This window comes from Lonchura striata, chromosome 21, assembly GCF_046129695.1.
Source record: "Lonchura striata isolate bLonStr1 chromosome 21, bLonStr1.mat, whole genome shotgun sequence".
NCBI classification, from domain to species: domain Eukaryota; kingdom Metazoa; phylum Chordata; class Aves; order Passeriformes; family Estrildidae; genus Lonchura; species Lonchura striata.
In genome coordinates, this window is record NC_134623.1 from 4,997,501 (window position 1) to 5,019,060 (window position 21,560).

Here is a 21,560-nt window from a genome sequence, read left to right on the forward strand (position 1 = left end):
TTCCTATCCTCCGTCTGTGGTTTCTCACGAGTCCGTTTCCTAACCTTTATATATATATCTTAATAAACAATACCTCAGTCTGTGGTTTTCCACATCCAGTTAAAAAGATGTCATCAAAATTCAAAGATAAAGTCAAAACACATTATTCAAAACTATGAGAACATATGTACATCTCTAACTATACTAAAAGAAATCTATAAAAGTCTATAAAAATCTATAAAATTCTATTCAATTCTATAAATTTCAATAAAATTCTATATAGTTCTAAAAATGCTATAAATCCTATTCTTGAAACATTCTGCGGACGTTGGGAAGCTTCTTCCTGAGCCTGGAGGAAACAAATCTCTTCCGGACTGCAGGCAAGGACTTTATGGAAGAACATAAGTACATCTCTAACTATACCAGAAGAATTCTATAAAATTCTATATAGTTCTAAAAATGCTATAAAGCCTAGTCTTGAGACATTTGTCGGATGGTGGGTAGCTTCTTCCTGAGCCTGGAGGAAAGAGAGCTCTTCTGAACTGCAGGCAAGGACTTTGTGAGAGAACATAAGTACATCTCTAATTATGCTAAAAAACTTCTATAAAATTCTATAAAATTCAATATAGCTCTAAAAATGCTATAAATGCTGTTCTTGAAACATTTGTGTGATGGTGGGTAGCTTCTTCCTGAGCTTGGAGGAAAGAGAGCTCTTCTGGACTGCAGGCAAGGACTTGGTGGTAAAGGGGACATAGAAGGTGTCCAGAGAAAACTTCTTGGTATCGCTACGACCAGTCAGATCTGCAAAGTGGAGAGACCAAGGGTAACAGAGGCCACAATGCAAACCTAAAGCATATAAAGCTCCAGATTTCATGGGACAGACTCCTTGGAATCTTCTAAGGAGCTGCAGGGAAGCATGCTGCTGCTGGCAGCCCCTTGAAGCAGGCCTGGGGAAAACCCTGACCCGCTTCCACAGGGCTGCCACAGGAACAGCCTGGCCTCTGGGCTGTCCTGGGACAGCAGGGAGCCCAGAGCCCTGTGCTTTCCAGGAATGGCTCAGCTGCACATGCAGCCTCCTGCTCCTCTCCCTGCCCCACAGCTGAGCACTGGCAGAGCACAGCTGATTGCAGGGGCACATGCAGGGCACAGCTGTTCCCTGGCAATGTGCACAGGCTCTCTGGGCTGCCACAAGAGCCTTCCTCCCACCAGAGAGTGGCCCAGCTCCCCCCTCACCTTTTTGTGAGGCTGAGCCATGCTCAGCCTTCACATTGTCCTCATTGTTTGGAGTTGCTTCAGGGCTCCCATTTCATGACGATGAAGGGTGATGGAGAGAGCGGGGGTAGATGCACACCCTTCCTTAGTGTTTTGTCATTTTTGGCAGACGTAAATAAAGTCACATCCGGAGGTGTCCAAGTCAGAACTTTGTCATCTTTCCGGAGAACATGATACCTTCACCAGCCCAAAATGTCAGAGAGGTTTTCCTGCACGCGTGGAGGCTTGCTGGCTGCACACTTCTTCAGCTTGGTGCCCATCACCTCGTAGAGGGCCAAGGCAAGCCTGGTGGCCACCGTGCGGACGCTGGCGCTTCGGACAGGCAGCGCCTTGTTCTCCAGGAAGGACCAGAGCACGGGCAGGGCGTAGCGCTCGACGACTTCAGGGCTCCTGGCATAAACCCACTCCACAAGCACTGCCGGGAGAGAGGCACAGCTTCTTACCCACCAGCCTCCATGCAAACAAGGGTCTACCTCTGCCTTTGCTTCTTGGAAGCCTTTCTGGCTAACATCAGCAAAATAGCACACAGAGCCCCATGATCCAGAAACGGGAAAAGCCGCTGATCATCCTTGAAACTGAACCACCAATACCTCAGGACTAATTTCTCCAAACAGAGCCTTGTCCCTGTGGCAGACTTTGTACTTTTACTAAATTATTTCACAATTTGTTTCTGCATGAACAATGAATGAAATATCAAATTGCCTTTTATTTCCATTTAGAAGTTGTCTAAACCCACAGTGAAGATTTGGAAATGCACTGTAAGGAGGCAGTTGAGTGATTTCTAATAAAGGGGGTGATTCCATTTTGTAACTTCCATGTAAAGTGCCAGAAGTCTTATCTGACTCCCCTTTGCTCAGTGGCACACAGCAAAGGGCAGTATTAGAACACACTTCAAAGCCCCAGCCCACCAGAGATGGCAGCTGCTTGACAGCTGCCTTAGAAACATCGGTGACTAGCCAGTGTCTTTGGCAGAATGCTTTTGTGCCTTTCAACACGGAGCTGTTTCAAACCTCAGCATGTCTTAGGGAATTACCCAGACCCCACTGCTATGGAATTTGAGCATCTTCATGTTTTAATGGCAGTTCCCCTCCAAATGTTAGTGGCATTTTTTCTTACAATGTGCACTGAAATAGGGGCATAGAGAAAGAAAAATGCTACACAGGGGACTGAAATGTAATCAGAAGGCAAGTGTTTTCTCACATTGTCTCTGAAATCTGCTCTCTGCTCATTTTCTGGACTGAACTATATCAAAAACAGACAAAAATTTGCTAACAACAGGCTCCTTGCATGGCAGATTTGACTGAGGGGTTAAAACCTGAAATGCTAGGGAGACCAGTCTTATTTTCTGATCAGACAAAAAGTTATCTAGTAGCTACTTATTATTCTGTGGTGGAAGAGACTTCATTTTCTCTATGCTGTTAATCCACCAGCAGTCATCAACACTGAAACAGCTCCTGAAAATACCCAAAACCAATCCTGCTAAGCAGGAAACGGGTAATGGTCCACATTTCAAAATGAGACTTCATTTGAGTTGAAATGCAAATAAAGTCATTGGTCACGACAGAACTTCAGAAAGAGCTATCTGTTCCCACTAAACCTGAGTGAGGACATTTGCACTTTCTAAAGTAGTCCTCATTTTTGTTCATTCCTTTATTTGAAAAAGAGATCAAAATAACTGCAAAACTATATTCCCTGTTCCTGGGGATCTACTTGATTCAAATGCTCTTTGATGGTGGTTTGAAAGAGCCTTTGACATTCCCAGTCGCTGAACATGCCCTGTTCAGATTCATAAGGAAGACACAAAGACTATGAAACCTTCTATTTAAAGATGCTGGCATAATTAGCAGTGCTATTAGCCCCAGTTAAAGCAAGGCTATCAGTCGTCGTCTCTACAATATGTTGAGATTGTCATTTTTCCAATCCTTGGCTATTGCTGACACAGCAAGCTCCTCTGAGGAATCAATTCTCAGCTGCATTTGTAGCATTGTGGACAGTGCTGACACAGGAAGAGGCTGTTTGCACAGCCCGAAATGCTCAGTGCAGTGCCACTTCCACAGCACAGGCAGGCAGCCTCAGCACTCTGCTTCTGCCCCTCTGCCCCCAAAGGCTGCCTTGCACTAAATCCATGCAAGGATAAGTGTGATAGACTCTAACAGAGTATCTGATAGAGTGAGATACACTCTGTGTGGTGAGTTTTGACCTAAGCTGTGACCCCCAGGCTCCGCATGCTTCAGCCTCAAAACTTTCCAAGAGCAAAACAAGAATTCTGTGAGAACAAAACAAACTGATCCCCTGAAACAGCATTTGCCACCATTTTTCCTAAAGGCTCACAGATGTCCCTGAGGCTCCAAGAGAGGAGCCAGCTGGGCTATTTTTAGCCCCTTCCTATCCTGGAGGTGGGTTCTGAGATGTCCCTGTGAGAGCTCAGCCCCCAGGCCCAGCGCCGCCCCCATCTCAGATGCTGCACAGCTCTGCAGCAGCCAGGGAAACCTGCCAGAGACACCTGCCCTGGGTATTGGGCAGGAGGGACAAGCTCAGTACCTCCTGCTGTGGAGGAGCTACTCTACTGTCCATTCCCAGGCATTCCCTGTAAATAATCCCCTAGAGGACCTCTTGGCTTAGAAGGGGAGGCCATACCTGTGATACACTCCGTGACAGCCAGCAGAGCTTTGCCATTCAGTTGGCTCCATTGGTTGCTGAGCTCTTTCATCAGTGATACTTTATCTACAAGTGAAACACACGTTTCTTCTCACTCTTCTGAGGTCATAGCAGAAAGGACAGTGGGGAGGGAAAGGGCAGGGGCAATCCCATTTTATAAAAGAAAGTCATATTCTGCTGATTTTTGAATCTTTTTCTTCTTTCCTGCCAGCCTACTTGGCAGGGTTAAAAGTTCCGAAAGAAAAGCTCTCCTTTCACATATGAAAATCCAAAGTTGTCTTCTGTACCAGGAGCTAAGTTAACACTTTTCACATCAGGCACCTCAAGAGTTCAGTCACATGTAAACAGTGAAGAGGTTTTGCATCCCACAGTAAAAAGGAAGAACTCCATCCTTGGGACACAGAAAGGCACTGAGTCAGGCAGTTCATGAATTCACAGAGCAGCTGAGGTGGAGAAGGTGGAAACACCCCTTGAAGACCTGCCTCCTCACCACTCAATTTTTCAGGCATTTTCAGAGCTGACAACAATCTGTGTGGCAAAGGAATTTAGAGCAGCCCTTGCCTATGTAGGTGTTTGCTAGAGCCACCTTGCCCCATGCAAAACAACATGTGGAACAAGGCATGATTGACAGCTGGATTTAGACCAGTTTGTTCGAAGGAAATTAACCTGGTGAATCCTAAGTTCCCCTTTGAAAAAAGAAGACAAAGAAGAAAGGTGGAAAATAGGCAGCTAATGCCTATCATGTAGAGCCTTCCAGGTGGCTGCTCTGCAGAAGCTCTGATGGGCTGGTGTCCCTTCATGCCAACAGCAAAGCTGTTCATTTGGGAAGTCAGATGGGGCCCAAGCAAACTTTGCCTCTGAATTGTAGCAAAGCTGTAGTCCAGGACTTTGTCTTCAGATCAGCAGCACAGAGCCAAGGGCTTCTGGGACTTTTGGGAATTGCTGATCACATTCAAGCCTGTTGGAGGACTGGTTCCTAAGGACTGCACCTCCAAAGCTTCTGTGGGTGTCTGCGAGAGCCTTCCACAGACAACAGCAGCTGTCAAGGCACTCAGCGTTCTCTTGTGTCGCAGAGACAGAGAAGCAGTTGAGGAGAGTCCATGCTGGGGCTCAGCCTCACCTAAATGAGCAATGGATCCTTCCAGCGCTCTCACAGCTGCGGCATGAACCCCGGGATCCTTTGAGTTTAGATTCTTTGTTATTCCTTCCACCAAACGGATGATCACGGGGCTCAGGGCATCTTCCAGGAGGCCTATGATTTCTGCCAGCACGTCCAGCGCCTTCTGCCTCACTCTCTTATGCGTGTCACATAGTCTCAGGTCAAAATAATCAAAAATCTGTGAAGAGAACAAATAACATGAGAACTTGATTAAAATGACCTTGTTTGAAGAGGGGGTGTGGAAATGAGCACTCAGCAATGTCAAAGGTGAAAGTGATCCTTTCTGTCAGGTCAGCCCTTGCATGCACAATTGCAATGTTTTCCTGTGGGCCTCTCGCTGGAATGGTTCTGCAACCTCATGCTGGTTGAAAGATTTTCATCTGTTTTAAAGAGGTTTAGTTGGGGACAGGAGAGTTCCTATGATGTTTCTCCCCAGCTATAAATCATTCAATCAATTCCCTTTATTAACTGATAAGACTACCTTTGCTTTACAAAAGTGGAAGCTGATATTTACAATGTCCGGGTTTCTATACAGTTGCCTCAAGTACTGAGGGCAATTATGATTCTGCCAAAACTATGGCTGGAGGAGATCTAGGTTTTATTTTGTTTGTCTCAGAACCTGTGTCTGGAGATGGGCAGGGCTCTGATCAACTCTTCCAGGACTCAGACCATTTCTCTAACTAACAGGTAGACTTCTAAAATGCAATGTGCTGTACAGCTCTCATTAGAGCAGGCTCAGTCCCTTGAAAGCCCATTATCAGGCACCAGTTTCTGGAAGAAGGGGAAAAAGCATCTACTGGGAGGAGAAAGGATAGCTCTGTCCTTAACTGTTTTCCTCCTTTTCCAAAGAGAAAAAAAAAAGCCCCCCAAGAAGGGTGAGCACCATCTTTACCTAGAGGAAGAGGGACAAGGATGGAAATGAGTAGCCAGAGCTGTGCCTGTGCCAGACAAGATGGAGTTTCCAGAAGTATCCTTTAAAAACATTTAGTTGAAACCAACCCAGCCTGAAACATCTCTTCCCCACTCAAACCCATTTTTTGTCCAGAGAATAAGTGCCATTATTGCTTTCAATGGCTGGATTCCCTTCACATAACCCAACTGGCAGTAGGAGACAGCAGCAGTTAAACCAGCAGGAAATTCTGTCATCATCTGATCAACAGCATCAATATAGAAAGCTGCCAGACAAATACAGCTGGACTGAAAAAACTTGTCCTGAAGCCTGGACCTGAATTAAATTTCTCTGAGGAAGAGGGACCAGCCTGTCCCGAAGAGCCAGGATGTCCTGCCAAGACACACTGAATTAACTTTACTTCCCCAGGCCTGGGAAAGGAGGTGATGGAATGGAACAATGAAGATACCCTACATACTTGGACAATGTTAGTGGAGATGAGCTGGGGTTTGGTTTTGGACAGGTCTAGGAGGAGTGCCACTCCTTCCATCCGTGTCTGAAACTCCTTGGCTTCCAGGAGAAGGTAAAGCTTCTGGAGCGGCTTCATCTCTTCCACAGCTGGAGGTAACGTGACCTGGGCTTTTGCACGGTGTAGGAGGCGTCCATCAGAGGTAGACTCCACCCTGGAAAATAAAACCAAATTAGGACCTGTTGGTAATAATAGCGTCAGTTAATTGTGACCAAAACATCTTGAGGAGCTTTCCTAGTGATGTCATTTCAAGCTAGAATATCATGAGGCTCTGAAGAACAACGTGAGCCTCACGCCAAGTCATTACAGGAGACAATCTGCAAGTAACATTCTCACACTGCTCACTCAGAAACACCAAGGATGAGCTGCATCTGATCTATCTTCAGATGGCTTCCAAGGCGAACTGCTCACATTGCTTTGTGGGGAAAGATAGACGCTACTTCCAAGTTTAAATGCCTCCTCATATGGGAGGTGTGTGTCTTATAATAAGGAAACACATCATTCTGGAGAAGTGTCTCTACACCAGGCATGACAATCTGGAAAAGTAGCTCAGATGCATTTGAACAGATGAACAGGGGCGTATCTGAAGGGTCCAGAAAAGCAGTAACAGAGATAAAAACAGAAGCCAGACATGCCAGAACTACGCTCACATTTTGTTTGCTTCCCTAGAGACCAGATCCACAGCTTAACAAACCCACTGGGAACAATTCTCCTGGATCAACCTGTCTCTTCCATGAGCATGGGCAGATGCAAGCCATGCTACTGAGACATGTGGTCACTTTCCTGCCACCGCTGAGCGGGACAGCTCTAAATAAATCCCCTCTGTTATCAGAGGAGAACAGGCACAAGCAGCTCTGCCACTAGCATGAAGAGACAGCAAGGACCAAATTCCTGTCTTAAACGCTGATTGCAGCACAGGGGGAAATAAACCAAACATGCTGTCCATCAAGTAAACTATATGAAGGACAGGAATATCAAGACAAAAAGTCCACATTGAGGCACCTGTTGGCCAAAGTTGCTCAGGAATTCCCTTACTACTACTACTGCTACTACTACTCAAACGTCATACTGTTTGAGGGTAAAAAAGCCATGAATCAGCCAGGCCAAACCACATGGATGAGAACTGTATCTTTGGGGAATGGCATCTTGTTTCAAGACTGGGACTTCTCATTAAAACACCCATCTACAAAAAGACAAAAGACTACGCTGGGATTTAAAAAGAACACCCTGGTTGCATTTCCTTGTCCCAAGTCAGGCAGCAGAAACCTGGCCCTCTTCGAGCCTCCACAACACTGCCCTTGCCACTGCATTGGATGGTCTGAGCTGTTACCAATGGGTGTCTTTTGTTGCCCAGTTTTTGTGGAAGCCTTCCAGAGAAGTTGTGTTCAGCATAATGCAGAAGTGGACAATTTTTATCCTAGAGCATTTGTAGGGAAAGGAAAGAATCTCTGGCACTGGTCATCTCCAGCAGAAAGATTTTCCTGAGGAAGAGGCATGTAAAGCACATGTCATGTGCTTTGTCACATCTAACAAAAGTGCTCCCATCTGACAAAAGTACCGATTGCTAGAAGGCGATGTGGCCTGGGGCTTCTTTGAGCCGTCGCTCCTCTTCTTCACCAGGTTCTTCACAGATGGGCGTTCAGCCTTCTGGTTTTCCATCCCCTACAAAGACATCAAGAAACTCCATGAATCTTTAGAATACAAAATAGGGAATTCCCGGATTAAAACACAAGTTAGAACCAGGACCACTGCTACTAAGGCTTAAGGAAACATTTCCTAACTTACAGAAATAAATGGAGCAGAGATTCAGTGATGCCAACTCTTTGTTTACAATAGCCCAAGGCAGGTTATGGGTGCTATCATACGGCAGTGAGCAGCAGTCTAAAATCCCAAATTCATTATTCTTGAGCATAAATGGGAATAATGCAAACTGGTAGGCAATGAGTGTTCTCAATGGAAGCAGCAGATTTGGACTCCTTGGGGGTTGGCCCACTATTTGGTTCAACACTTACTCTCCCTGCTCCTGCACAAAGTCACACTCCCTTCTATAATGTAGATAAAAAGAAGAAAATCCCCCCCAAACAAACAAACTATTTTCCACTGGATGCTGATGGATTCACCAAGCCTCTTCCAGCTCCACAAGGCTTGACAGCAGGGAAGATATTCCCAAAAGACCAACAGTAATTGTAGCAATTAGGTTTGACTTGGACATCTTTTGTATATTTGGAAATGTCCTTGGCACCACTACTTCCGTTGTCTTTTGCAAAGACACTGTTATCCTCAGAAGCACTATTCTCACTTAACTGCTTGACTGGGGGCAGAGTAGGGAGAGCCCGTGGGGCCTTGCCCTTGGATGTAAACCCATTTTCTCCTCTTTCCCTTTCCACTTTGTGATATTCAAAGAATTCAAAGCCCCACTTTTTCCCAAATAATATCAGTTCCTCTGTGGTCTGCAGATGAACAGGCTGGGGATTAACAGCTCATTCCAGGAGCAAAATGATGCAGCAGAAGAGGAATGAGGTAAAGACACATCGAGTATGTTTGATCTCATATTAGCAGTGGCAATACTTGCACAAAGGAGACACTGCTTCTGCCAAGCACTTACTTTCTTCTTAATTCTTGCCAGGATATCTTCCAGGTCATGGGTGGAAAGAGATTGTTCCAAAAGCTTCTTAAATTTTGGATTATTCAGCAGCATCTTCACCATCTCCTGTCCATAATGCCTAAGGAAGGAAGGAAGGCAGGAAATGAAAAGTGAACAAAGGAAGAGTGTTAAGAGAAGCAGCTGATACCTTAAACTGATCAGGTGCAATCCTTGCAAGAGAAGGCATTACCTACTCAGCAAAGAGGGACATTTGCTTCACTGGACACTGCACAGTGTTGTCAGCTGAACACAAGGGACAAGAGGAGAATGTGGGGCCACAAAAAAATACCATTTCACTCTGAAACTGTGGGTGTGCTTCTGTGGGATCAAAGGATCCCAGGGAACAGGCAAAACACATCTGCTTTGTTGTCAGAGCCTATTAGCAATGTCCTGCTGCCATTGCACAATAATTTGCCTTTCTTTCACTGGCAGGGAAGACGGAACAAAACACCTCATGCTTGCTTTGGATTATTCTATACTATATAGAATAATCAGGGGCATGGGCAGATAGTTGCTCTGGTGTCCCTGGCAGCTATTAATGGGAATTTCATCATCAAAGTAAGGGGATTTTGGTGGTTTGGGTTGGTTTTGCCACTAGGAAACCACAGATTTCTTCAAGAAGAAATTTGGAGGTCACTGAGCCACAGATAACAGCATTCTACAAACCTGCAGAAGTAGTTTAGAAAGACTGAATACATAGGCTAAAGACCTCTGAAATATTTCTAGGGAAGTCTTAAGTTAATGTGAAATAGATGTTTGGGATCCTTCAGTGATGAAGCCAACACTTTGCCTTTATCGTGTGCACCTAAGGCCAGTCAAAACTTTTTGACTGGCTAATCGGAGCTCTTTTGATCTCAGTAAAGAATCCTTCAAGTCACAGGAAGTTGGCAATGCTCTTTCTTGGTGGCCAAGCTCAGGTTACCCACTACAGTCATTTCCCCAGGCCATCCAGAGCAGTGGTCACAGCACCAAGGCTGACAGAGATCAAGAAGTGTTTGGACAATGCTCTCAGGCACATGGAGTAACTCTTGGGGTGTCCTGCACACAACCAGGAGCTGGACTTGATGACCCCAATGGGTCCTTTCAAACTCAGCATATTCCATGATTCTGTGACCCTTATCCATACTGTGAGGTAACTTAATGTTGCCTTTAGTTTCCACTCCTTTGTAGTTTTACCCTTTATAGCCAGACACAAAACCATGTTCCCGTTTTGGGAGGTGAAATGAAGATCATTACCTTGTGTCCTGGTGACAGTCCTGAGCAAGTGTCCCTGCCACGTGTGCCAGTGTCTCAGCCCTGGGTGTGCCTGCCAGCTTCGTGACTCCAATTCTCTGCACCAAGGACAGGAGGAGCTCGGCCGCGCACTTCCGCACCTGGACGTAGCGGCTCCTGGGAAGAAGAGAGCAAACCCTGGGCACAGGGAGAAGGAGCAAGAGCAGCACAGGCCTTGGCCAGAGCCTGCTCCCTGTCCTTGCTGGGGGAAGGAGGCCTGGGCTCTCCCTGCAACTTCAGACACCTGTAGAAGGTTCTGTCCTCAGATAAACACAACGTTAGCAGGGAAAACACGCTGTGGGGCGGGAAGTTGCCGATATCCAGCAATGCAGCCTCTGTCTTTTGTAAAGATTGGCAAGGGATACATCTGAGTGTTTTGACCCTATTCCAAAGCTGAGGAAAGGGTGGCAGGCATTTTGGCCAGGTTGTCCTGATCTAGAGACTGTCTCTTGGGAACTGTCAGGCCCAGCACCAACACTTAAGGCAGCATTTTCTTCAGCTGTCCCGTTGCACTCAGCCTGTGAAGGTGCCTGTCAAGTGATTCATCATCTCAAGGCTAAGCTGAAATATCAGTTTGAATGGAAAGTAGAGCTCTCAGGCCAGGACAGTCATACAAGCCTCCTTTTGGCAGGAGCTGCACCTGCTGTGCGGGCAGTGCCACACCCAGCACATTCTGCCCCATGTGCTGCACGCCCCAGCAAGTACCCTCCGTATTTCTCACGTTAATTGCATCATGAGGATACGTGGTTTTTCCCAGCACTGCGAAATACCCAACAGCGCTCACAGCGGTAATTGCAAATGTTTTCCCTCTTCCCAAAAAAGCACAAGGCTTTCTCCTTGGCCTTTGCAGGCACTTTCATTTCCCCAGTGGTCACCAGGTCTAGGAAAAGCTGACAGACTGGGAGAACTCCAAGAAGCAGCAGGAAGCTGAGTCAGAGGAACTTTAGACTGGATATTAGGAAAAGGTTTTTCACCCAGAGGGTGGTTGGGCACTGGAACAGGCTCCCCAGGGCAGTGGTCACAGCATCAAGCCTGACAGAGTCCTAGAAGCATTTGGACAACAATCTCAGGCACTTGGTGTGAGCCTTGGGCTGTTCTGTGCAAGGCCAGGAGCTGGACTCAATGGTCCTGATGGGCCCCTTCCAACTGCCCCTATTCTACAGATCTGTGATTCTGAGAACTAAGAGGCTGCAGCAGGGCAGAAATAGGTGACAAGAGGAAAGAAATGAGGTTGATAAGAGAATCAAGTCCCTGAGTTCCCAGAAGACCCAGGATACAGGACCCTTCCCTGCCACCATTCCCATTCTCTCTCTCTCACCCCTTCCCCCACCCACACAGGAGAAGGTGAAGAATATCACTCAAAGAAGAAGAACCTACTTGGCTCCCTTGTCCATGAGAACAGTCATTGCTCGTGCAGGAGTCACCTTCTCTACCATAATGGCCAGAGCCTGACAGGCTGCCTTCTGAACAAACTCTGGGGAGTTCCACACCATGTGGAGAAGGACCGGAGCAACCTCATCCACCTCGGAATCCATGTCCTTCCTCAAGAGTGCAAACAGCTCTCCCAGAGTGACGATTGCAGAGCAAGACAGCTTTGACCGCAGGCTGGTCACCTGGGGAAGTCATGAGGGGAAACATAAGAATCACCTTGAAAAGAAAACCAGTTGCCTTAGACAAAACTCCCGGGAAATCACAACACCTCCCACTGTGTCCAGAGGAGCAAAAAAGCACAGTAAGAGCAGAAGAGCCCAAGCACAGAAAGGTACCTCCTCTGGCACCAATTTCTGCCCTCAGACCTGCTTACTACAGGCCTAAAAAATATATTTCACTAAAGTGTGCTACTTGACCCTTCTGTAATAGCAACTACTTTGATTTTAGGGCCTTTTGTTTGAAAAACCAGCAATTAACGCAAGGGCTGCTTTCAAACCATAAAGGCACAAGTCATAAAGATAAAAGACTCAGGTGCTCCTGTTCAAAAAAGCAACAGCTGTAGTTGAAGCACTCAGACAGGAAACACAAAACACAGGCTCAGGTCTACAGACTAATTTGCAGTGTTGAATTACAGCTTGGGCAGAGAAGGCACACCCTGAGCACACATGGAGATGAGCGAGCACACAGCTACTCTACACACTGTGTATGAAGTGTGGGGGACAATTCAGAACAATGTTCTCACCTCGCTGGTAACTGCCAAGCAAATCTCACGAAGTCGACAAAGCAGGACTTCTGAATGGGACTCAGCCAGCTGTTTGATGATGCAGAGTCCCTTCTCCTTCATCTCCCTGAAAGGCAAGTACCAAAAAGATGGATTTTTCTCTAGCCAAGAGCTAGGCAGCACCCTCTGAAATGACCAGGCTGGCAGCTCAGTCAAACCATGGGAGGTGCTTTTCATAGCGTAGTTAATGAAATCATAGACTCAGGATGCTGTGGCTGTCAAAAGCATACAAAACTCCAAGAGGCAAACAGGGGGGTGTCAGAGTCTTCATTTGTGGCCTTTCTGAAAACCTCTGGCACACCAAGTCTCTCTGTCACTACTTCCTAGAAGCTGTGAGGCCAGGCCATGCTGCTGTTTCTTGTCACGTCCCTGTACCTGTCCCTGAGACACAGTCCCATGGGGCTGCTCCTGGGACATTTTCCTTCTTTGTCAGCCCCAGCAGGCAGTTCAGCAGGGAGAGTCTGCGCTGCCACTCTGGAGCCAAGTTTCCACTCTATAGTCTCGGCCTGTGTGTCACCTACTCCACTGCACTGCACACTTTCCCCCAAAAAGCATCAGAGTGTCCCAGAACGGTTCCACCCCTGGGCAAGAACTGTTGAAACCCTGGCTTTTCCCAAAACACTCCTACCTAAAACAACCCCCACAACAGCAACATGTTATTTAAGAGGTACAAACAACTCTATCTCTCAGCACTTGCTTTGCGCAGGCTCTCAGGTACAGGAAGGTCTGAGGGCTGCAGCACAGGGCTGGTGACCGATCCCACAGGCACCCCTGGGTGTCCTCCTGACCCCCACACCTGCAGGAGCTCTCTGCACCTCACAGGGCACCAAAGAGAAAGGGGAAGAGAAAGCAGAAGAGAAAAGGCAAAGCAAAGGCGACTGCACAAGGAGGCAGATTTTTCATGCTTATCCCAGTGGGAATGGAGGCCTTATCCCCCTGTGTGAATGAAGCATCCAGCAGAGAGTGGATGCTAACCCAGACATCACAAAGAGAACCAGTATCACCTGGCATTTGTAGACTTATCACCTCTGGGCCTCCTTCTGTCTGTGTAAAATGTTGGGACACATTGTGAGTATTGACAAAACATCTCAGGCCCATATGAAGCAGTGAGAAGGAAAAGTTGAATTCCAAAAATGCAAGGCTCCTAGAGGATTTTCTTTCTTTTTCCTTCTCTTCTGCCATGAGCTCTTCAGAAGTAATGACAGACTGAGGGACTTGAAAGCACAACTCAGTCGGTTTCTCAGAAAGAGGAACTCCCTGAAGCTGCTTCTGGGACTGCCATACAGGAGGTCACAGGGAGACCCTGTCACCTGCCATTGCTGGCAGCAGTGGGAGCAGAGAGGAATCTTACTCAGTCCCACTGGCCTAGTGGCCCAAGGCACCCAAACCTGCACTCCAAACTGCTGCCATCCTGCTTCTCCCTTCAGCCAGCAAATCATGTCGTTCCAGGGCCTTCTCTCTCCCCTCAAGATTTCCTTTGCAGCCCCGTGGAGCAGCAGGCAAAGCGAAGAAGCAGCACGGACCTGCTGCAGCTGGAGCACTGCTGCAGAGCAAGGCTGCGAAAAGGCTGCTCTCAAATCTTGATCCTCTCAGTGCTCTGCAGTGGTTTCACCAGTGCCCTTCGGCCCTGTGGGCTCTCGGGGCTCAGAGGCAGCAGCAAGACTCACTTCTAACCAACCTTAATGCTAAGAGGGACGCAGCGTGAACGGGGCCTTTCTTACCAGTCGTCGCTGCCGAGCGAGGACAGTGCCTCCTGCAAGGACTGCTGTGGGTCTGCAGAGGCCGTGTCCTTCTGCCCAGTCCCACGGCGCGGCTGCTCTCGGCGCTGGGCACCAGCGGCCGTCTGCGAGGTCACTGTAAGGACAGGGTCGGCCATGGGCGCTGCAGCCCCGGGCAGGGCACCCCGCCATGGAGCGGCCTGCAGCCCATCTCCCAGCCAGGGCTCCCTGGGCACACACGGGCACTGGGGCAGAGGCTTCCCTGCTGCCTGGCGCCTTGGGCTCCTTGCTTTCCCCCAGCCTCCCCGGCTGGGCACAGCTCCAGGCTGAACCTGACCATGGCCCCGCAGCGCCAGCTCCCCAGTGCCACAGGGGCCACAGCCAGCGGCAGGTTCCTGCGGCCGCAGAGCTCCCGCTCCCTGCCAGACAGGGCCGGCAGCAGGGCTGGCCAGCCAGGAGGGAGCCTCTCAGGTGCCTCTCTTGTCTCAGCGCCCTGATTTCCCCCAGCCCTGGGGATGGGGCACTCTGCAACTCCCCGAGGAGAAACCTGCAGCTGCCTGGCCACAGCACCGAGCCAAGGCTGAACAGCCCAGCCCTGCTGGGCCCGGCTCAATCCCCACGGAGCAGCTGCCAGGGAACAGCCACACCTGACCCTTCCCACCTGACAGTGCCTCTGCCTCCACTGACCTCAAATATCCTAGACAGCAGCCAGCTGAGTGTACATACATTTAGCCTGCTATTGGGAAGGGAGTAATTTATGGATTTGCTTCTTTCCAAGCATCATGAACCTTTACTCTTTCAGAGGTACACACTTGCTGTATTTCAAAGATGCTGAGGTGAAATTTATTTGTCACCAAATGGATGTGTTTGCATACTGTGCACTGCCTAAGCTTTCTCTTGCAATTTCCAGTCTAGATGGTTGATAAAAAAGCCTTCCAAATGCAAACTGGGGAAAAAAGAATGCGAACACCGATGCAAATTGTTGGCAGACGCACTCTCTTGATAAAAAGCTGCATGCAGAGCCGGACAGCAGCACAGGCAGAGGGCCCAGATGGTGAGTGCACAACTGATCCTGGTGGTTCTCGTAGGTGCACGGTGAACACACCCTGGCAGGCTGCCCTGCAGCTCATCCCTGCAGTCACAGCAGCCTCCTGGCACCAGTTATCCAGATGGGCAAAAGGCAGAGCTTAGGCCTTTACCCCGATTTCATTCAGCTCAACTTTCCAATGGATTTCTAGAACCAACTGCTACAGTACTACCAAGCTGGAGTAACTCCAAAGTAGATTTGATGTTCAATCTCAGGACAGGCTATGGACCCGAGGTGCCAGCTGTTCTGCCTGAGGCAGGAGGCAGTTTGTGCTCCTTGTGCAAGGAAAAACCCGTGCAGGGAAAAAGCTGCCAGGGAGCAGGCTTACCTGTGGAGTTGCGTGGGAAGCTGCCATCCCCAAGGATGGTGGACGTACTGGGCAGTAAGGGCACGTTGTCCTTCACAACCTGCTTCTTCAAGTCACTACCAGGCTGTTTTCTCTGCCCACTAGCAGCTGTGCCATCGACAGTTGGTAGCCTAAAGCCTGCAGGGACCAAAGAGGAGCTTGTAAGTGGAGGGTGCTGGGCAGGGTGACAGTCGAAAGTCCAAGGAAACTCGCTGGAGGTGGGTAACATCTCTGTTATCCCAAAGAACTTCAAGTATAACAATGGAACACTAACATGGGACAGTGATCACAGAATCACAGAATATTAGAAGAGTTTGGGTTGGAAAGCACCTTTAAGCACCATCTAGACCAACTCCTATGTACAGGGACATCTTCATCTAGATCAGAGCCCTATGTAAAGTGGCCTTGAACACCTTCAAGGATGAACCAACAACAGCTTCTCTGGGCAAACCCTTCCAGCTTTTCATCCCCTTTAATTTAAAAACAAATTCTCCCTCATATATAATCTAAATCTACCCTCTTCTAGCTTAATAGCAAATTGCAGTGATGCTTGCCCTAAGAAACAAGGAAGAGCCAGTATTGCTTTGCTTTTGTTGTCCTGTTGCAGAGGCTGTCAGGGGAAGTTTCCAAAAGAAAGTGCAGATAACCTTGCATGATGCTCTCGGGCTGAGTGCTGCCTCCTTAGGGCCCTGCTGCCGCCCTCGGGGCAGCACTCCCAGCCCTGCAGTCAGAGCCCCTGGGCCGGGATTCAGTCGGGAACGCTGCTTGCTCCTGGGGCTACAACAGAAGCAATGGCTGGGGCTTCAGCACAGCTCAGCAGTGCCAGCTCCTCAGCAGGGAGCGGCAGGAGGAGGAGCTCTGGTGTTTTCATCAGAAGGAGCTGGACTTTGTTTCTTCCAGGCTGCAGCCTGGTTGAAAAGCATTCTTTTGGACTTGCCTTCCCTGGAGGCTGCTCTCCAGGAGAGTCTGAAGCCCCAGTGTACTTTGCAAGACAGAATTTTCTACTCTGAAAGACTGCAGAGGTGAAGGTGGGAAGCTGATATTCTGGTACTGACTCAGTGAGGCTATGGGCAAGACACTTCATGCATCTGTATTTTTCTTTGGCAAACAGAAATAAATCCTATGCAAGCTTTCGCCCCAATGCAAGCCAAACAGCATCCCAGCCTGATTGCAACACTGTGCAAAGGGCAAGCAAGTGGTCAGAAAGGACCACAAGTGTAGCCAACACTTACTTGCTCCAGCTGCATCCCCAGGCTCAACTGGCTTAAGAGGAAGCTGCAAGGATGCTTGATTTTGTCTCCTTCTCTCCAACTCTTTCTCCAGAAGCTCCATTTTCTTCCGCTCCAAGTTCTTTTGAGCCAACTTGCACAATGCAGGACGGATCTAGGTGCAATGGAAATACAGCACAGACTGTAAGCACAGACACACAAACTAAACACAACATCTCATCAGGAGCACAGAGTCCACAGAGTGCTACAGGCTTCAGTGCAGCTCCACAGATATTCCAATAGTTTCAGAGCAAGGTCTCCCATCCTCACCCTGGCTATTACACACAGTGAGGTGAAACACTTCAGTGCCATAACCTTCTACTGCTGCCACTGCAACCTCTGTCAGGAAGGCCTGCTTGAGGCATGAAAGTCATAGGAGTGCCCCAAGACAGATGAAGAGCTCACATGGCAAGTGAGCAGGCAGTTCAGTTCCTACAGGCCATGGCAGGAGAATAAACACTGTGTGCAATACCCAGCAAGGAGGGGTAATGAGCTGCTGCTTAACACTCATGGCCAGGAATTGCAGCTGTTTCTCACTTCCTGCCTTCGCAAGGATTCAGCTCTGAAGGGATCTGAAGGATTTGGGCTCTGAGACCACGAGACCAAAAGGAGGAGTCATATGAAAACAAGTTGCAGAAACACTGATGTTAATGAGCAGAAAACTTGAGAAGGAGAAGGCTGTGAGATGCAGCCAAAGGTATCCTGGAAAAGTCAAACTCTCCCATTTAATTTTGCAGCCTTGCTTACACTCAACATTAGAACCTTTGCTTCTCTGCTTCTGAGGATGCACTTTGCCCACGTTCACTGATGGTTCTCTGCCATTCAGAACTTCTCTAAAAGAGCTTTTGCACATAAAGAATGCTTCTGGCATGACCTTAGCACCATCTCCAAACCAGTGACCCTTTCTGGCACCACTGGAAATAGCCAAGCAATTGCTCTGTAGCTGTCCAATAGATTCCCAAGATAATCTCCATCCCCATCTCCCAAGGGGTGGAAGATGATAATTTCCAGTGACATTTTTGGCCAAGCACTAAACAGCCACCGGAAAGGAAGTATGCTCATCCCTGTGCTTACCCCTTACCTTTCCAGAGCTGTCCCTCAGGTCACTGTCACTCATAAAAACAGGACTGGTGGGATGATCCATCTCCTTGGCCTGGCTCAGTGGAAGGCCTGGTAATGGAAGCAAAGGTTCATGTAAATCTCTGGCAGACTTCAAGCCCCCAAAAACATAATTGTGGGCAACAGGCAAGTCAGGTTGCAGACTGCAGAGCTTCCATAAAACACAGAGATTGGGATTGAGAGCAGCAAGGTACATATGCCTAGAGTGTGATGGAAGCTTCCAACTTGAAAGCATTGGCTGACCCAGATGCACCAGAGATGGCATTTTGTCTGGCACAATTCCACTTGTCAGGGATCAGGCAAGGCAGGGAGGGAGGACAAGGCAGAAGGCATCTCCTCCCCCAGCCTCAGCCTGCCACTCTGACACAGGCAGAGAGAGCTGGGGAAGAGATTTCCAAAGGACTTTCTGCCCTGGGATGTTTCCCTATTTTTGCCAGTGCCAGTGCAAAACCAGGCAATGCCCATGAACCTCCTTCACTCCTCAAAGAGTTCAGCTCAGAAGCTTCAGCCCCAGGGAATGGTATTCTGCTTCAAGGGCAGGAGGAAGGAGTGGGAACATTTGTCATTTCATGCTAAATGCCTTCCTTTGCTCTACTAATTTTGACTCTCAAAAGCTTGCAGGGAGATGAAAGCCATGTGAAGCATGGAGAGGAATGTTTCCTTTTCCTGCACTGCATTTCCTGGACCCCAAAGTACCATTCCATCTCCTGCCATTCAACACTTCATACTGGAGGAATTTTCACTGTACCACCAGAGAACACTCCCAGTGACTGGGCTTTGGGAGAGTCCACTGAGCCAATCAAGGAATTGAAATGACTTTTAAGGAATGTTCAAAAGAATTGGTTTGAACCTAGTTTTCCAAATGTTCACCTCTGAGTCTAGGTTCCAATAGTCATTTTAGGAGAGACATGCCCTGTACCTACCTGCATGGTCAGAGCTCTTCCCTTGGCTACTGCTGCTGGGTCTTGGCCTGGAGGAAATGGAGAACAAAGGAACAAATGAGGAGATAGAAAGAGAAGGGAAGGAACGAGTGTGTCATGAAAGGAGGCAAACCTTCTTAGCATGGTCACTGATGAAGGAGGAAATGCAACAAATAAAGATGCACAGCAAGATGGAAAGCTGATTAATTGTCCTTAAGCTTTCATTTGCTGTTGTCACTCAGAGCTGGCTAAGCTCTGGGTGAAATAATATCCAAGCCCTGACTCCTCTTCCCCACCTCCACCTCTCCTCTGGGGCCGTCAGTGTTGGGTTTGACATTGTGCTGGCCCTTCATAGATGGGCAAAATGCTGAATACAGAGGGGTCTGCCTAAATACATGGGACACTTTGGAAAGTCACCGCATGAGATGAGAAGGGCGAGGTCAACCGCACCCTGGAGCAGCAGACACCTTGTCTTACCTCATCTCCTGGGACTCCTGGAAAACCAGCTGGAGAGGGCTTCGCACTGACCCTGCAGCACTGCCAACAGGGAGATTTTCTGCCTTGCGTATTGGGGGGATCAAAGGTGGTCCCAGTGACCTCTTCTTCAAATCCCCTTCAGTGGAATTCACCATGGAAGCCTGGAAAGAATAGAACACAGTGCTCAGATCAAGCATCCAGCCTTGGCCTGATTCATGGCCCAAGACATTTAGGTATGTTTTCAACTGGCACACGGCAGGAAACAACAGTCAAACTCATGGAGCAGCTTGGCCCAGGATGGGAAATGCAAAGGGAACTGCTGAGGGAGAGACCACGTCACACATTTGACACCTCTCTCCTCACACTCATTCCTCTGCAAGTGTGGCTACATTTAAAGGTGGCATGCAGATCTGTGACATCAAGATGTTCTGAGACATAAAGATGGTTCACAGATACATGTAGGATACTAAATGGAGAAGGAGTTCTCTTCCAGAATGGACAATTTTAGCGGCTCTGACTGCTAGTTGGTGTTTTCTCCACCATAACACAGAGGAGGAACCACGACACAGCCCAGAAGCCATTCCAAGACCTCTCCTGTTACTGACACATGCTGAGGACACGAAGCCTGCACTTCACACCCACTGCAAAGGCAGCCTGAAGTGCAGTGTCCAGCTGAGATCTTCCTTGACTCAGCAGCTTCCCTGGGCTCACACCACAGGAAGAGGTCTCCAAGTTCTGCCTACAGCACTTTAACAGAAATTCTACCATACAAGACTTATCTTGGCATTCTTACCTTACACCTTATTCCCTCTGAGCTCAGCTCCAGGCTCTTTCTTCTGATATCATTGTAGGCAGTGCAAATTTGGCTTTTGTCTTTTTCTTCATTATATATCTTGCTTGGTTTGATGGAAGAAGAGCTCTCGGGGATGGGTGGCAAGGGCTTGGAGGGAAGGAGTGACATCAGATGTGTCTGGGGAAGGTTCTTGGTAATAGTGTAGCCAGTTGGGGCTGCAATGTGAAGACACAAAATATAACAGAGGCCACAATGTAAATCGAAAGGATCTGAAGCTCCATGGCACACATTTCCTGGAATCTTCTAAAGAGCTGCACAGGGAAGCATGCTGCTGCTGGCAGCCCTTTGAAGCAGGCCCGGGGAAAACCCTGACCCGCTTCCACAGGGCTGCCACAGGAACAGCCTGGCCTCTGGGCTGTCCTGGGACAGCAGGGAGCCCAGAGCCCTGTGCTTTCCAGGAATGGCTCAGCTGCACATGCAGCCTCCTGCTCCTCTCCTTGCCCCACAGCTGAGCAGCCCACAGCTCCAGGGGCACTGGCAGAGCACAGCTGATTGCAGGGGCACATGCAGGGCACAGCTGTTCCCTGGCAATGTGCACAGGCTCTCTGGGCTGCCACAAGAGCCTTCCTCCCACCAGAGAGAGCCCAGCTCTCCCTCACCTCTGTGTGAGGCGCAGCCATGCTCTCAAGGGAAGAAGGGTGTTGGGTGAACTCCCACCTTTACAATCAATCCATCCAAGGCTTGATGGGGCACCCAAGGGGATTTTTAATTAATCAGGAGATAACTCTCTTTTTATTTTTCATGAAACTAGCATCACTACAATTCCTCTGGACTGCATGGAGCTGGTGAGCCAGCAAAGAAAGCTTCTACAACTTTGCTTATGTGCTGCTCCTTGCCAAATCTACTACATTCACATCCCTTTCCTTCTAAACTGTTGGCAATCCACATGGTCGCCAGAATTTGGCAATTACACCTAGGAAGTAATTGTTTTCCAAAGCTGCTTGTCATAGCCTTTGTTTCTCTAACTCCCGCTCAGTTCTGGGTTGGGTTTGGTTGGTTTCTTTTACTTCTCCTCACAACAAATGAAGTGCCAGCTCATGAACCATGGCACTTCATTTGTTAGAAGAAGCTTTGCAATCCACATTACATGTCCCCAGCATTCAAGGAGTCTGTATCTGCAGGAGAAACACTGGCCATGAAATTGTAAATTGCCAATTT

General features: G+C 48.4%; 1 protein-coding gene across 1 annotated transcript; it reads right to left on the reverse strand.

Annotated features, from left to right (window-relative positions):
* Nucleotides 1–619: 619 nt before the first annotated feature.
* On the reverse strand, nucleotides 620–21,290 carry LOC144247280 (TOG array regulator of axonemal microtubules protein 2-like). Its single transcript, XM_077787692.1, has 18 exons — nucleotides 21,257–21,290; nucleotides 20,343–20,557; nucleotides 19,550–19,710; nucleotides 19,076–19,122; nucleotides 18,115–18,203; nucleotides 16,998–17,148; nucleotides 15,748–15,903; nucleotides 14,336–14,468; nucleotides 12,576–12,681; nucleotides 11,780–12,015; nucleotides 10,367–10,519; nucleotides 9,092–9,209; nucleotides 8,045–8,148; nucleotides 6,436–6,640; nucleotides 5,030–5,246; nucleotides 3,889–3,975; nucleotides 1,439–1,666; nucleotides 620–780 (listed from the first exon to the last, which is right to left on the reverse strand). The coding sequence occupies exons 1-18, from the start codon at nucleotides 21,288–21,290 to the stop codon at nucleotides 620–622; spliced, it is 2,601 nt and encodes an 866-aa protein (XP_077643818.1).
* Between the last annotated feature and the right edge of the window lie 270 nt (nucleotides 21,291–21,560).

Excerpts from the sequence above, each read along its gene's own strand:
- LOC144247280 (XM_077787692.1), bottom strand. The coding sequence starts at position 21,290 with ATGTGGATTGCCAACAGTTTAGAAGGAAAGGGAT. Across the intron at positions 10,520-11,779 it reads CTCATGGACAAGGGAGCCAA|GAGCCGCTACGTCCAGGTGC; the intron begins GTAGGTTCTTCT and ends TCTTCTTCCCAG. Across the intron at positions 6,641-8,044 it reads ACATCGCCTTCTAGCAATCG|GGTGGAGTCTACCTCTGATG; the intron begins GTACTTTTGTCA and ends TTTATTTTCCAG.